The 16,402-nt window shown below is 36.2% G+C and overlaps 1 protein-coding gene across 2 annotated transcripts in view; it reads left to right on the top strand.

The window, feature by feature from the left end:
- TTC21B (tetratricopeptide repeat domain 21B) overlaps positions 1–16,402 on the top strand; it is an 89,955-nt gene that overhangs the window by 17,920 nt on the left and 55,633 nt on the right. For both annotated transcript variants that reach the window (XM_065931682.1, XM_065931683.1), the window contains 7 exons: positions 2,914–2,998; positions 4,078–4,176; positions 5,564–5,756; positions 6,166–6,263; positions 6,547–6,747; positions 10,161–10,290; positions 14,547–14,704. In XM_065931682.1, the coding sequence (XP_065787754.1) occupies positions 2,914–2,998; positions 4,078–4,176; positions 5,564–5,756; positions 6,166–6,263; positions 6,547–6,747; positions 10,161–10,290; positions 14,547–14,704 (964 nt within the window). The remainder of the gene's footprint in view (positions 1–2,913; positions 2,999–4,077; positions 4,177–5,563; positions 5,757–6,165; positions 6,264–6,546; positions 6,748–10,160; positions 10,291–14,546; positions 14,705–16,402) is intronic.

The following is a 16,402-nucleotide window of genomic DNA, read 5'->3' as shown; positions in this document are numbered from 1 at the left end:
ACTTGGCACATGATGCTTGCTCTCACATTGGCCACGGCTGCCTGCAGAGATGGCTGGGAGATTGGGAAGCCTAGAGCCCAAGCAGATAAGGGCAGAGTGATTTTGAGGAGAGTGCAGTCCCTGCCTCAAATGTACACATTTGACATTGGATAAATACTACCGAGTTGTGAGAAACTATACTAACTTATACTCTCATCATTAGTCTATTGAATGTCCCCTCCCCTATCCTCAGGAATTTTGGCTATTGTCAATGTGAGGTTTTTTTTTTTTTAACAATATGGTAGGATAAGAATGGTACCTTATTTTTATTTTCATTTCCTTGTTTGTGTTGAAATTGAGCATTTTTTTAATGCTGAAAGCTTTTTTTTCCCCCCTGTATATTCACTGGTCCTTTTTTTCTTATTAACTAGATCTGTTTGTTCCTATATTTCTAATGGATTTTGACATCTTTTAAGAGGTTCTCCATCATGTTTCTTTTCTGGTGGTTTTCTTGGCCTTTTGCAGTTGACTATCAGAATAGCTTGTTTAAAAAAATACAAAAACCTTATAAGATGTTGGGTTGAATTGCATGAAACCTATAGATTATCTGGGGAGGATTTCTTTAATCCCAAATTAGTAGTATCTTTAGGTAGCTACTGATGTGCAGCAAATAACCACACATCTCAGGGCATCATATAGGGTCACTGACCCAGTCCAGATGTGGCTGGGGCTCCACTTCAAGTTTCCTGTCCAGCTGAGAGGGCGTGAAACCTCGCTGCAGTTTGGACTCAGGTCAACTCTAAGGGTGTTCTTCTCTGGGCTCCAGCCAAATAGCACCAGCCTCTTAGAGGAAGCCCTTCTCCTGGTGATGGCAGAGATGCAGAGGACAAGCAGAAATATGCAATGCCTCTGAAACAGGGGTGGCGCACTGCCATTCCTGTCCATATCCTACTGGCCAAGAAAAAGCTCCAAGTTGTAGTCGGGGGCAGTGAAGTACAAGCCAGTATTTGTAGGAGGAGCTGCTCAGTTACATGGCAGAAAGCGTGTATCAGGGAGAGTGAAAAAAGCTGCACTTAATAATGTAGCATGCCATGCGTGATAAACCTAATGTGTTACCCCATTTGTTCAGTACCATCAATTCTTCAATGCTCAAGCTTGCTTTATGGTCCAACTCTTACATTCATATGTGACTACTGGAAAAACCGTAGCTTTGGCTATGGTTTGACTATGGTTTGACTTTTGTCAGCGAAGTAATGTCTCTCCTTTTTAATATGCTATCTAGGTTTGTCATAGCTTTTCTTCCAAGAAGCAAGCGTCTTTTAATTTCATGGCTGCAGTCACCATCTACAGTGATTTTGGAGCCCAAGAAAAGAAAGTCTCACTGTTTACATTGTTTCCCCATCTATTTGTCATAAAGTGATGGGACCAGATGCCATGATCTTAGTTGTGTGAATATTGAGTTTTAAGCCAGCTTTTTCACTCTCCTCTTTCACCTTCATCAAGAGGCTCTTTAGTTCTTTGCTTTCTGCCATAAGGGTGGTGTCATCTGCATATCTGAGGTTATTGACATTTCTCCCTGCAATCTTGATTCCAGTTTGTGCTTCTTCCAGTCCGGCATTTGTACTTTGCATGATGTACTTTGCATATAAGTTAAATAAGCAGGGTGACAATATACAGCATTGACTTACTCCGTTCCTAATTTAGAACCAGTCTGTTGTTCCATGTCCAATTTAGAACCAGTCTGTTGTTCCATGTCCGTTCTAACTGTTGCTTCTTGACCTGCATACAGGATTCTCAGGAGCATGTAAAGTGGCCTGGTATTCCCATCTCTTTAAAGAATTTGCCACAGTTTGTTGTGATCTACACAGTCAAAGGCTTTAGCATAGTCAATGAAGCAGAAGTAGATGTTCTTCTGGAATTCTCTTGCTTTTTCTGTGATCCAGTGGATGTTGGCAATTTGATCTCTAGTACCTCTGCCTTTTCTAAATCCAGCTTGAACATCTGGAAGTTCTTGGTTCACATATCGTTGAAGTCTGGCTTGTAGAATTTGAGCATTACTTTGCTAACATGTGAAATGAGTGCAATTGTGTGGTAGTTTGGACATTCTTAGGCATTGCCCTTCTTTGGGATTGGAATGAAAACTTGGAATTGGATTGAAATGACCTTTTCCAGTGCTGTGGGCACTGCTGCATTTTCCAGATTTGCTGGCATGTTGAGTACAGCACTTTCATAGCATAGTTTTTTAGGATTTGAAATAGCTCATCTGGAATTCCATTACTTCCACTAGCTTTGTTCATAGCAATGCTTCCTAAGGCCCACTTGACTTTGTACTCCCAAGATGTCTGACTGTAGGTGAGTGATCACACCATCATGGTTATCTGGGTCATTAAGATGTTTTTTCGTATAGTTCTTTTGTGTATTCTTGCCACCTCTTCTGATATCTTTTGCTTCTGTTAGGCCCATACTGTTTCTGTCCTTTATTGTGCCCATCTTTGCATGAAATGTTCCCTTGGTATCTCTAATTTTCTTGAAGAGATCTCTAGTCTTTCCCATTCTATTGTTTTCCTCTCTTTCTTTGCATTGTTCACTGTTCACTAGGAAGGCTTTCTTATCTCTCCTTGCTATTCTTTGGAACTCTGCATTCAAATGAGTATATCTTTCCTTTTTCTCTTTTGCCTTTTACTTCTCTTCTTTCCTCAGCTATTTATAAGTCCTCCTCAGACAACCATTTTGCCTCTATAAACATATTAAGATAAAGATCCAGAGATTTTTTTGGTTTTAAATAATGAGATTGATAATTTTTATAAAGGAGATGTTATTTTACTAATAAAAATTACTTAAACTGTGGAGTAATCAAACCAGCAAACCAACTTTGCAAGTTGTCAGATAATAGTACATAATTTATTTCAACATTAACTGAAATTTTTTTTGCAGGTTGATGCTGCAAGATAATCAAAATTTGGAAGCACTGAGAATGCTGGCCCTTTACTATTTGTGTAGGGAGGGGGATATAGAGAAGGTAAGTTGTATTGTACTATATAACTTTCCTGTATTAAATATACATTTAGTTACACACATGAACATACTAAAGAGACTTGAAGTGCTTTTAGAATGTATATCATGGCAATTTTTGTTGAGTCCTAGAAATATACCTTAAGAAAAGTGGGTATCTTAAATCACCTAGTAAAGCAAAAGTATCATATAGTTAAAAGTATCATTGAAAGCTTTAAAAATTATTAATTACAGCAGATGCTGTTTCTATGTAAAACTCATGTGTCATATGATATATGATTAATGTAACTAGTGATACTGATTATGGAACAGAACATAGAAAATATAATTCATAGTACTTTTACAATTTTATTGAGTTTGCATAAGTTAAATAGGTTAGGATGAAATCCCGTTGAACCTTATAAGGTACATGTTTCTCTGGTAATGAACATGTTGACTATATATTTTGGTTTATGGGATGCCAAAATCCACTCTGAAGTCAATAATATTATAACAGATAATAGATTTAGACTCTTATTTAGGGTTAAATGGGTTAATGTGATAGTACCTAGTAAATACTTCAGTAAATACTAGAAGAATCTTAGTAGAGCAAATCTAGAGTAAATTTTCCAGGCATTGAAATTATTTTTCAAGTATCTGATTTTTTTGGTCTTGAAAATATTTTAAATATAAACCAGGCTATGTAGGTAATCCAAGGACTGACCTCATATAATATTAATGTTTGTAAAAATAAGTTATCATTCATGTCTCATATGTGTCATAAATTATTGGAGAAGGAGCTTGGCATGTATAGTTAACTGGATATTACAGGTATCTTTCTATTTGGATATCACCCAAAGGTTTCTATTCAGTAACAGCTATTAAAGATGCACATTTTATAATGCAATTTTTACTTATAATCATTGCACTTTTTATGGAAGGATCCTTTACCCTCTTGCACCATATGATTTCATTGGAAGAAGGGGAATTGATAAAAGCAAAGATTTTTTTAACATATAAATACTAATTTACTAATGTACATGTCATGTATTATGCTATTTTTATTCTTAGTGTATTTTAAAATTAAACTGAATACTTTTGTTTTAGGCTGCCACCCAGCTGGAAAACTTAGGAAATGCATTGGATGCCGTGGAACCACAGAATGCTCAACTTTTTCATACAGTCACAATAGCCTTCAGCAGAATTGTAAGAGTACTGCAAAGCTCTGTTATTTGTAGCTGGAAGTATAAAATTAGTCACAAATGTTGAGGCACCAAAAAGCATATGGCCTGGAGTGAAAATACTAGAAAATTCATAGATGTGCCTATGAGTATGTGTTAGATTCTTAAGGGAGGTAGTTCAGAGGAGATACAGTTTCCAGCTATAAAAAGCCATCATGGAGGGTTCATGGAGGAAGTGGCACTTGTGAATCCTTTAATAGGGAAGTGCCTTCCAGACAAAGGAAATGGAAAGTGATTTATTTAACCAGAGCATAGCATTTATGACTAAGGTTGCTCTTTGCTATATGTTTTTAAAACTGATTTTTAAATGTTTTGAAGTAAGTAAGAGACTATTTGGTTGAGGAAATGGTTTCTGTCTTACTTTCTGTAATAGTAAAGAAATGATTTTTATGACAAGCACCCATAAAAAGGTAATTGGAAATGGAATAGGTAAATATAGCGGAATCTTAAAACCAATACAAGAAATGAGAGGATTGAAACTATGCTAGAAAAAAAGAAGGAAAAGGGCACAGTAAGTAAAATAATTATTAAAATAAAGTTGAAAGAAAATAATTAAGTTTATTAATTGTTAAAGGACATGAATAAACTGAATTCTCTTAATTAAAAACAAAGGTTGTCAGATCAAATGAAATTTAGGGGAACTGCTCCCCATTACAGAAATTTGAGTTAGTGGGGAATATTAACATTTTTTATTTACCTACTGCAGATGCGTAATTGTTACTAGTTTACAGCAAATCAAACAATTCAGTAAGTAAGAAGTCTTCAAAGTAATGATGTTCAAAAAGTATATACTTAAATTTGACAACATTGCCATTTCTTGAAATATTTTTAAGGCTTTATTTTTCAAGAGGATTATAAGGCGTGGTTCTCACTAGTGGCACACTTGTCTTTAGAGGTAAATCAGATTCTTATCCTAGTTTTCAATGCAATAAAAGTTCAATAAAATGTATACATCTCTGTATATTATACTATATTTACGCACACATGTATGTAAATATATATAAAACCTTAAATAATGATTTTCTTCTCTAATTATAAGACAGTCATGAAACAGTTTAAAAAGCGAGTTATAAAACATGCTTGTGGATTACCATAGAAGCAATAGATTTTTCAGGAGAGCTGTTTTTTAAAAGCACTACTCATTAGGATGTTTAAGTTCTGATAGGATATAAACTCTTGATGTACTATCTAGATAGTAAATGCAGTAGATTTATTATTCTTCAGTTATGAAATAATTTTTCCCATATTTTTCATATGTGAAATACAAATTATTCATATGTACATTTAGAAAAAACAAATTCTTCCATCTTAGTAGACTTGTTTTAGTTTAACTTAATTTTTTTTCTTTTTAGTGTGGACGTAGTGAACTCATTCTTCAGAAAACCCAAACATTGCTAGAAAAAGCTTTTAGTTTAAATCCTCAGCAATCAGAATTTGCTACAGAGCTTGGATACCAAATGATTTTACATGGGAAAGTTAAAGAGGCCTTGAAGTGGTATAAGACCGCCATGACACTAAATGAAACCAGTGTCTCTGCTCTTATTGGTATGACAACTGTATCTATGAGTGTTCCTCATACAGATGCAAATAATGATTGCTTTTAATACCTGCCTTTAAAGAAGAAAAGACATATTTTGTAGTTTTCTAAAATTAAACAGTTCTCTATTACAGAAAAAAGTCATGTACCTTTAAAAATAGAATTTTTGTTTCTTAAAAACTGTCTGTAGGTAATAGATTTTTATGAGATAATTCCCATAAATTATGAATTCCTTAGTAACTGACTTTATGTGCATACAATGCTACCCATTTCTTTTCAATCTTTTTCTTTTTTTAGTCTAAAACTTTGTATTATGGCCAAAAAGAAAAGCCTTGTTTAATATTGTTTGTGTTAACTTAAGATGTACATGCCTGGAATGATGTGGATTTTTCCCATTTTCATCTGTTTTCTTTTTAGGATTTATCCAGTGTCAGTTAATAGAAGGGCAACTACAGGATGCAGATCAGCAACTAGAATTCCTTAGTGAAGTTCAGCAGTCTATTGGAAAATCAGCGGTATGGTATTTTATTTTATCAGGGTAGATTCTAACTACTTATTAAATATGAAATTTTCAATGTTTAAAAATTTAACAATGGGTTTAGAGGACTAATGCATTAATTTTAATATGTAATTACATTTATTAATTTTCCACATGATTTTAAAAATCCATGTAAACTAGTATTTAAGTTTGAACAAATAGTGCTTATAAATACCTCTTCATATACATTTGAAATCTAAGTAGAAATAAATGGCTTTATAACTGTATGGAGTAATTTATGAAAACTACTTATTTTGTAGGAATTAACCTATTTACATGCAGTTCTTGCTATGAAGAAAAATAAACGACAAGAAGAGGTTATTAATTTGTTAGATGATGTCCTGGACACTCATTTTTCACAATTGGAGGATTTACCTCTTGGCATACAGTATTTTGAGAAGTTAAATCCTGATTTCTTGCTAGAAATTATTACAGAATATCTGAATTTCTGTCCAATGCAGGTGTGTATTTCTGGGACTTATTTTCAAAGATGCATTTACATGATGTTTTATGAAAGGTACTAATAAATTATGTTCTACAGATTAGACTATAAAATGAAAGTATTTGTATCTATATTAGTTGAAATAGTTTTTAATGAAAATATTTACAGTAATGATTACTATCAACTAATGTTTTGGTTTATAAATATTGATTTGTAATTCATAAAATCTTAAAATCTTGAATTTGAACTATTAGATGTCATTTAATTTAGGCACCCGCCTTGTATTAGTATCTACTCTATAATATCCTCATTAACTGTCCATCCCATCTTTGGATGCAGTCAAAGATACAGTTCTTATTATGTAACTGTGATTATTAGACTGTATTTCCTATGTTAAGTCAGATTTTGCTTTGTGTTAAAAAACTCACCTGTTTGCTGGTCCTTCTTTTGCTCTCTGGAGTGACATGGAGCAAGTCCAGTTACTTAGTGTATTCCTCATTCATAGACCAGATGTAGGAAATTAATTTTCATGTTTCTGAACAGTCCCAGGTTTCCAACCCTTTCTTTTTTTATGACATAGTTTGAGATCCCTGGTTGTGAGTCTGAGGATATGCTTGATTTTATCAGTGCCTGATTAAGCTCACTATTCCAAATGTGGATTTGGCCTGCAAAACTTAGATCAGATTCTTTGCTTCCTAATTCTGGAGGTCCATCAGTTTCTTTTTTGTGAATCACATTACATTATCAGCCCCTGTTGATTTAACAGTTAACCAGAGTCCTTAGATCTGTTAATCACTATAACTTTGGACCTAAGTGTAGGACTCTACATTTGTCCCTATGAAATTTTATCTCTTCATACTTATCCCATAATTACAGATTATTGTATCCTTTGGGGTCCTAACTGTCCTCTGTTTTATATCCTTTGTTGTCAAACATCATCTGCCTTTGTGGCTCCAAGTAGCACTGAGAATGTAACCCTCTGTTGTATTACCACAGAGTTCATTCAAGTTGACATGTATCCATCAGCGCTCTTTTATTAAAGGTAGTAAGCAGATGACACAACTTTGTTATGCCCAACTCACAATTCAACATAGAGATGCACTATCAAATACTTCATTCCTGAAAGCGTAGTTTTTAGTATTCTCCCTGATTTCTCCCTGAAGTTACAGCTTCAGTAACTGTATTAACAAGGAAATGAAAATAATGACCTTTCCTTAGGGAGCTCACGCTGCCTTTTATTGATCATCAAATCCTTTTCCAGACGTTCATGACCAATTATTTTCAACTAACCACTCTGGAATTGCACTTGGGATTGTTCTCAGTTTCTCCAGTCATGATCTGCTTTCAGTTGCTCATGAGTTGGAAAGCATTTTTCAGTACTCATGCAGTATTTAGAATTCATCCAACAAATGCTTGTAGGGTTCCCAGTGGACTGTTCAGAGTTGGGGAAATAGTTGTGTAAAAGCAAACAATATTCCTTGCCTTCTTAATACATGAATACTAGCAGGAGGAGTCATAATACAATCAATCTATCTTGTAGTATATTAGGAGATTATAGGAGAAAATAACAGAACAGAGTGAAAGGGGGCAATAATTTTAGATAAGGTGGTCTAGGTAGGCCTCATTATGATGGTAAAAATTTGAACAAAAACTTCAAGGTCATGTGGGAATATACCATAGAGTGTTTCAGGCAAAAGGAGCCATTGTGCAGTGGCCCAAAGCGACAAAGGAGAGGGGAGTGGCTGGGACCGAGTGAGGAGGCAGGGAGTGGTCACCGTAAGGTATCACTGGAAACTGGTGCTAATTTCTCTGACTTCAGTTCTGAGAACAGTGGGGAGCCACCAGAGGGTTTCCCACATGATCCAGTTCAGCGTTTTAAAAGGCTTCTTCTGGCAGCTGGCCTGAGAGTAAACTGTAATAGGAGCAAGAAATAATGTGTTAAGTTGTAGTTGGGTCCCTAGTGCACAGACATTCTATTTTTCCATAATGTAAGCTTCATCGGCATGATGGAATCTAATTAGCACTTCAAATGCTGTTTTCCTGGGGAAATATCAGAAAGGCAGACTTGTCTCTCCAGCTCTCTTTCTACTGCTTTGGCCCTTTTACAAATACACACTTTTTTAAAAAAAAATCAAGCAGATATTATCTTAGAGATTGTCTTTATAAGCCCTGAATTTTTTACTATGATTCGTTCTGAAATTAGAGGAAAAATGATGGTTGTTTTCAATGAGTAATTTTTAGCAAGGGGCAGATGACATCAGAACCTCACCCTGTTACCTGTGCTTTCATTATTTTCAATTGCACTGAAAAAGTAAATATATTTTAAGAATATACACTATATCCATTACAGTGTAAAGTTTTAAAAGTCTCATCTTTAAGACACATAAGGACCCTTAGCCCTATAAAAGAGGCAAAACTAAATATGAAACTACTGTAGGACTAATAAGATAAAGAATGCTAGAAAAAAATTTATTACCTAGATAAGTGCTTTAGAAATTTCAAGAAGTTGCAGTATTCTAGGCACCAATAGTTGTGCTCTGAAAATTCTTTTGAGCACACATTTTTTGGTGCCTCAACATCGAAGATACCACTCTTTTCTTGTTAGTAACAGTGGCTTCCTGTAGGGTCAGTTGTCAGTAAGAGGCTGTGCTTCAGTTAAGAATCTGTGTAAGGTTACGGGGATGGGAGGATGGTCCTCCAGATAAAGGAAGGAGCATTAGTAAAGTAAAGTGGGAGAGTAAACATTGAATATTTAAAATCTAATATCACGTTTCTAAGTTGTGAGCGGATAACTGCTGGATAAAGATTGAGTAGATAGCCATTAAAAGAATAAACAAGTCCTCTAGTACTACTTTAGTTATTAAATTCATTATTAATTAAAAGAGAAAAAAATTGAGGGCCTACAACATGTCAGACAGAAAAGTGGGGAATATGAGACGTGGTGTAGTGTACATGCATGTGTTCTGCCATTGGATTTTTCCTAGGATGACAAAATCTGAATTCTCTAAAAACTGACTTTGCAGTATTCTCGAGGGTGATGCAGGTTACTGAATTGAGTAAAATCCCAAGACAGGTTTAGAATTAGAACTCACATTCCCTTGACTCTCAGTTCCAGCAGGAAACTCTGCCTCTCGTTATTCCTTTGAACAGGTGTGTTTCCTTGATAAAGCTTTTGAACATAAATGCTCCTTTCATATGCTATCAAATTTGTAACTGTATAGTAACTTCACAATTATTTTGCTGAACAAAAGCCATCATTTATATAGTCTGTTCATAGATCCCAGGGTGATAAACTAGTATTAATCTAGTCATAGTGAGATATTGGGCAAGCATGTGGGTTTTGCTCTTCACATTACAATTAATAATGTGTTTATTTTTAGCCTAATACTGTTAAAAACTTATAAAAATGACTTGCTGATTTGTTTTGTTTAGCCTGCAAGTCCTGGGCAACCTCTTTCTCCACTTCTCAGACGTTGTACCTCAATCCTGGAGACTATAGTCAGAACCGTTCCTGGTCTTCTGCAGGCTGTCTTCCTAATAGCAAAAGTGAAGCATTTGTCAGGTAACGTGTACATTAAAAGCTTAAAATAACCTTTATATTCTGATGTTGATAAGAACAAGTATGAACAAACTAAGCACCCCTCATATATGAAGAATAGTCACACAAAATACACATTTTACATATGCACAGTATATTAATTAAATTTTAATTAAATTTAATTAAATTTTAATTAATTTATACAGTTAATTTTTATACAGAATAAAGTTGTACAACTCTTAACTATTTAGTTCTTTAAAAAAGATTATCATAAACTTTTGTGATTCAAATGAACTTCTGGAAAAATATAGTTCTACCACTTTAAAAAAAAGTCCATCAGATAGTACTAAGGCCAGGCAGTAAAAATTTATAGTCTTTAATCTCTCCTTTGAACAGATCATAATCCCTCATTATTGATTCATTGGCATAATCAAATCTGATGTTTATCAGGTTTCAGATACTTAGGAAATAAATTAATTCCTATCTAGTTTCTATGATTGGTAATTCATAACTTTAAAAAAATAATCTAAAAAAAAATATTACCTCAGTTGTAACCTTAGCGTTTTAGGACACACACACGTTTGGCAATGTATATGTAAGTAGACCATCATATGGGCCTTATGTATATATGTGTCTTTGCTGGCTACATGCTATGCAGAGTAAAGTAAGTTTGTAAAGTCCTGTGGGGCAGAAACCACCTTAAATGTATTCATTCAGTTACCTCCTATACATAATAGAAAGAGTTAAGAGATTGACTTTACTAATTTTTTCGGTCTTGGTTTTAACTATTTTTAAAAAGAACCAAATTATCAGAAGAGTTAATTTCACCTCTAAAATACTCTAGTTGTAAGAAGTGATTCTCTGATACCTTCTCCTAAGTGAGCTCTGTTGAGCCACATGATATTTCTACTTTCTTTTCAGTTAGAATGGATGTCACCTACTAGATATTCAAATGGAACTTTTGAGTTTTGTGATTAATTTATTCAATACTTATTTGAATCTTTATATAAATCAGTCTCAATATATTAATAGTAATACTTCATTGCCAAAGTGTCTAGGAATGAAGTGCTTCCCTTGTGGCTCAGCTGGCAAAGAATCTGCCTGCAATACAGGAGACCTGGGTTCGATCCCTGAGTTGGGAAGATCCCCTGGAGAAGGGAAAGGCTACCTACTCTAGTATTCTGGCCTGGAGAATCCTATGGACTATATAGTCCATGGGTTGCAAAATGTGGGACACGGCTGAGCGACTTTGACTTTCACTAGGAATGAAGGGTTTTTCTGGTGGCTCAGATGGTAAAGAATCTGTCAGCAATGCAGGAGACCCAAGTTCAATCCCTGTTTTAGGAAGATCCCCTGGAATAAGAAATGGCAACCCATTCCAGTATTCTTGCCTGGAGAATCCCATAGACAGAGGAGCCTGGTGGGCTGCAGTCCATGGGGTGGCAAACAGCTGGACATGACTGAGCAACTAACTCTTCCTAGGAATGAAAGTCTTGTACATTAACCCCATTATTAAAACGAGCAGCCTGAAATAATGTGATACCGTGCTGGCACATGTCTAAACAGCAGTATTCTTGCTAAGCTGCCAACTGCAGTGACTTCTGGTACAAACTACCTGGAGTTGGGCCAAACTTACAGGTTAAGGGCACAGTCTCCATCAGACTGCCCTAGCTGTAGACGGCAGCCACAAGCTCAGAGGTTCCCAGAGCCATTTGCATGTCTGATTGCTGGCTACAAATTTAAGGGTTCTGACGACTCCCATCAGGTTCAGTAGTTTACTCGGAAGAGTCACAGAAGTAAGGAAGGCCCTATAGCTAGGATTAGAGTTTTATAGCAAAAAATATCCATCTGAACCAGCAAAAGGAAGAGATGCAGAGGTTGAGGTCTGGGAGGGTCCCACGTGTGAAGGAGTCAGGACACATCAACTTTCTGACACGTAAACATATGACAACATCTCTAGAACATTAGCAGCAGGGAGGCTCACCCAGGGTTCAGTACCCAAGAGTTTTATTACATAGACATGATAATTAAACTCAGTCTCCAGCTCCCCTCTCCCCAGGTCAGGCTGGTATAGATGACTCAGAGTCCGTACCCCGCTAATCACATGGTTGGGATCTCTGACCCGGCCAGCCCTTAGTCACATTATCATAAGTTATCAGGGCCTACCAGGAATAACAAAGACACTTTTATTGCTCGGGATATTCCAAGATTTAGAGATGGTCTCCCAGGAACCAAGGCCAGACAAATTCTTTATTACAGAAGATCCTGACAAAGGCAGAACTGCAGAACAGAAATTTCTTTCATTTTTTCCTCAAGAGAATTTGAGCCGCTCTCAGATAAGAATGTGATATTGATGTGATACTTGTTTGTATGGCCTTTTTTCCCAACAACGACCTGTTTGTCCATTTTTAAGTAATTAGTGGCCTCCTAAAGCTAACTGGCCATATTCCTTCTCTTTACCTTTATAGAAGAAACAAAAAGATCTCAGTTATTCACATAGTTCTCTCCTTTCTTTTTTCCCGGCTCTTGTTTGCAAACCCTTCTTTGGGGAAATAATCTTTCTCTTTTTAAAAATATATTTATTATTTGGCCACGTCAGGTCTTAGTTATAGTATGCACGATCTTCACTGAATCACGTGGAATCTTTCACTGTGGTGCATGGGCTTAGTTGCTCCGTGTCACGCAGGATCGTAGTTCCCTGACCAAGAATCAAACCCATGTCTCCCACCTTGCAAGGCAGATTCTTAACCACTGGATCACCAGGGGAGTCCCAGTAATAATCACTTTTTTTCAGGTTATCACCGTGATCCTTCTCTTTCCTAAAAGAATGTGGGGGTGGTAGTATGCTTGCAAATTTATTATGCTTAACCATCTTTCTTTTTTTGCCTGTAGAGTTCTGAGTGTTGGATTGCATCAGAATGAAAACTCTAATATTTATTATGCCTGATAGTTAATTGACAGATTTTGGCGCTTCTTTTAATAAGTTATTATACTAACTCAGCCAAATTTTTGTTCATCAATCCCCTGTTTTTAAGAAGAATGTTTTCTGTTTAAATGGACTTCTGTTATAAGAAGGTTGAGCCTTTGGGACTGAAGGCCTGACTGTAAGCCTTATTTTGTCTGTTGAGGTGTCAGGTAAGGTCACAGAGAGTTATTGAACAGATAATAATTTAGCAGAGTTACACAGGGCTCTGGTCTAGCTGTACCTGCTTAAGGCCAGTTTATGAGATGGCTAAATGTGTATCAATGTGGGTTATATCACGAAACTTCTAGCACCTAGAGCCTGTGCTGGTGTTTCTCTGAAGAGCCTCTTCCTCCCTTTGCTGTCAGCCCAAGGTGGAATCCAGTAGTCCATCACTTTCATTTTGATCATTTCCTTCTGTTTTTAGACTCCCAGATGTAGTTAATGTCCTATAATGGAATATAATCTGCAAAAATACTGAGTCACTACTTATACCTGAAACTAACACAATACTGTAAATCAGCTACAATTAAAAAAAAAAAAAAAAGACGACTTCTAGATATACAATAGATGTGTTTCCAGAACATTTGAATGTTTCAGTTAGCATTAAGAGGCATTTAAAATCTGTAACTCTCATTTCTAAACTCCTGGACTATATTCCCTTGCTTTTTTTTGTCTTTTGTGCAGTAGTAAAATTTCTGGCCAAGAACGATTGCTAGACTAAATCTTTCTTGTTAATGTGGCACTGTAACATTCCAGTTATTTAAATTTCTATGTTTTACATATTTTAAAGAAGTTAAAAATTTAAAAAAATTAGACAAGGAAAGTGAAAGTACATTTATAGGACTGTCAGTAACAGTGGTGATGGATTCTGATCTTTTCACATAGTCTGATTTGCTCCTTATCACCAAGGGGATGACCTGGCTTTGGATATGTTCTTTCATGCACACTAGAAAGAAGTGGACGGTGGCGCTAGTGTTAAAGAACCTCCCTGCCAGTGTAGGAGACATAAGAGATGGGTGTTCCATCCCTTGGTTGGAAAGATCCTCTGGAGAAGGGCATGGCAACCCAATCAAGTATTCTTGCCTGGAGAATCCCATGGACAGAGGAGCCTGGTGGGCTACAGTCCACAAGGTCACAAAGAGTCGGACACAAGTGAAGCGATTTAATAGTAGTAGTGCAGGTAGTTTAAGCTGAGGACTTCAAGTTCAAACACCAGAACTGTCCATAGACTACTTTTCTCCCTCTTCTCTCAGACTTCCTCTTAATCATTTTTTTTTTTTTTTTTTACTGTAGTAGTGATTTGTTTCCTTACCAGGTGATATCGAAGCAGCTTATAATAACCTGCAGCATTGCCTAGAACACAGCCCTTCCTATGCCGATGCTCATCTCCTGATGGCTCAGGTTTATCTGTCTCAGGAAAAATTCAAATTGTGTTCTCAGTCTCTTGAACTATGTCTGAGCTATAATTTTAAGGTGAGTGTTCCAGACTCAAGTGGATAAGTCATATCGCTGTCCTTAAACCTTTAGCAAATGTTTACATGTTCAACTATTTTGTATTTTAACCTGTAACATTTTGCTAATAAATGCATTTTTTTAGTGGAAAATGTTTTGAACTTGTTAGCGTAGGAGAAAAAAATGGAGGCAACTGTGGTTTAGTTTAACAAAACTATATGGACTTGGCGATAAAAGACCTGGAATTAGTGTCTGGTCTTTTCACCTCTCACTCTCTGCATCTCAGTTTTCTTTTCTATAAAACTTATATAATAATACTCTACAGTTTTAATGAACATTAAATGTACTGTGAATATATATATAAAGATAGTTGTCAACTACAGAGCGTTGTTGTTCAGACATTTAGTCCTATCCTACTCTTTGCCGCCCCATGGACTGCAGCACGCCAGGCCTCCGTCCCTCACCATCTCCCAGAGCTTGCTCGAACTCATGTCTATTGAGCCGATGATGCCATCCAACCATCTCATCCTCTGTGATCCCCTTCTCCTCCTGCCTTCAATCTTTCCCAGCATCAGGGTCTTTTCAAATGAGTTGGTTGTTCTTATCAGATGGCCAAAGTATTGGAGCTTCAGCATCAGTCCTTCCAATATTCAGGGTTGATATCTTTTAGGAGTGACTTGTTTGATCTCCTTGCAGTCCAAGGGGCTCTTTAGAGCCTTCTCCAACACCACAGTTCAAAAGCATCAATTCTTTGGCACTCAGCCTTCTTTATGGTCCATCTCTCACATCCATACATGACTCCTGGAAAAACCATAGCTTTGACTATATGGACCTTTGTCAGCAAAGTGCTATCTCTGCTTTTTAACATAGAGCATTGTGCAAACATTTTTATGTTTTAGGATTTTTATTTTATTGTTTGTCTCTTTCTTGGACCTTGATTTTTAGTAACTTTGGATACATCATCACAGAATGCCTAGTCATTTTGAAAGTTGGTATGTGGTTTGGATAAGGTTGGATAGGTTTCTATCCTTGACATTCAGTATAAACATCCCATGTCCCTGAGCATTACAGAAAATCCTAGTTTCAGAGGCTTCCTGAAGTCATGTTAGGAACTCCTCAGACTTTTTCTTTTGTCTGGCAGTGTCTTTGACTCTTTGATGTGAGAACCCTTTAGTTAACTGGAGAATTCAAGTTGCAGGCAAGGTTTGTAGAAAGTAACACTTGGTTCTTAGGATGATAGTTCTTAAGACTAGTGGTACATCATGACCCCAGTGCCAGCACCCCACCCAATGAATCAAGATCTCTGAGATCAGAGCATAAGCGTGATTGTTTACACAAGAACAACAGGTAAACCTGATGCCTAGCTCTGGCTCAGAACCCAGCCCTAGGACTAAAGCCATCCTAGAGGTTAGATAGCTGCCACATCATCTCGTTATGGACCATCTTCTTTTTTTGACTCCTTCCACACCATCTGTCATTCTCTTATTTTTTCTGTATAGGCTATTGTTAGCCAAACTAAAGACAAAAGCTTCAGTAGTACACATTTCAGAGTAGTATCAAAGGGTAAAAACCCATGTTTGATTAACATGCCCTGAAATGTTTAATCTTAAAATTAGAAAATAAAAAGAAACTGTAGAAATCTGATAACTTACATTTCAGTACAAGAAGTCTCAGATAAAGAAATTTCATTTTCTGAAAACTAAAATAATTTCTTCAAAT

Source organism: Muntiacus reevesi, chromosome 3, assembly GCF_963930625.1.
Source record: "Muntiacus reevesi chromosome 3, mMunRee1.1, whole genome shotgun sequence".
Classification (NCBI taxonomy): domain Eukaryota; kingdom Metazoa; phylum Chordata; class Mammalia; order Artiodactyla; family Cervidae; genus Muntiacus; species Muntiacus reevesi.
This window is presented reverse-complemented; position numbering and strand designations above follow the sequence as displayed.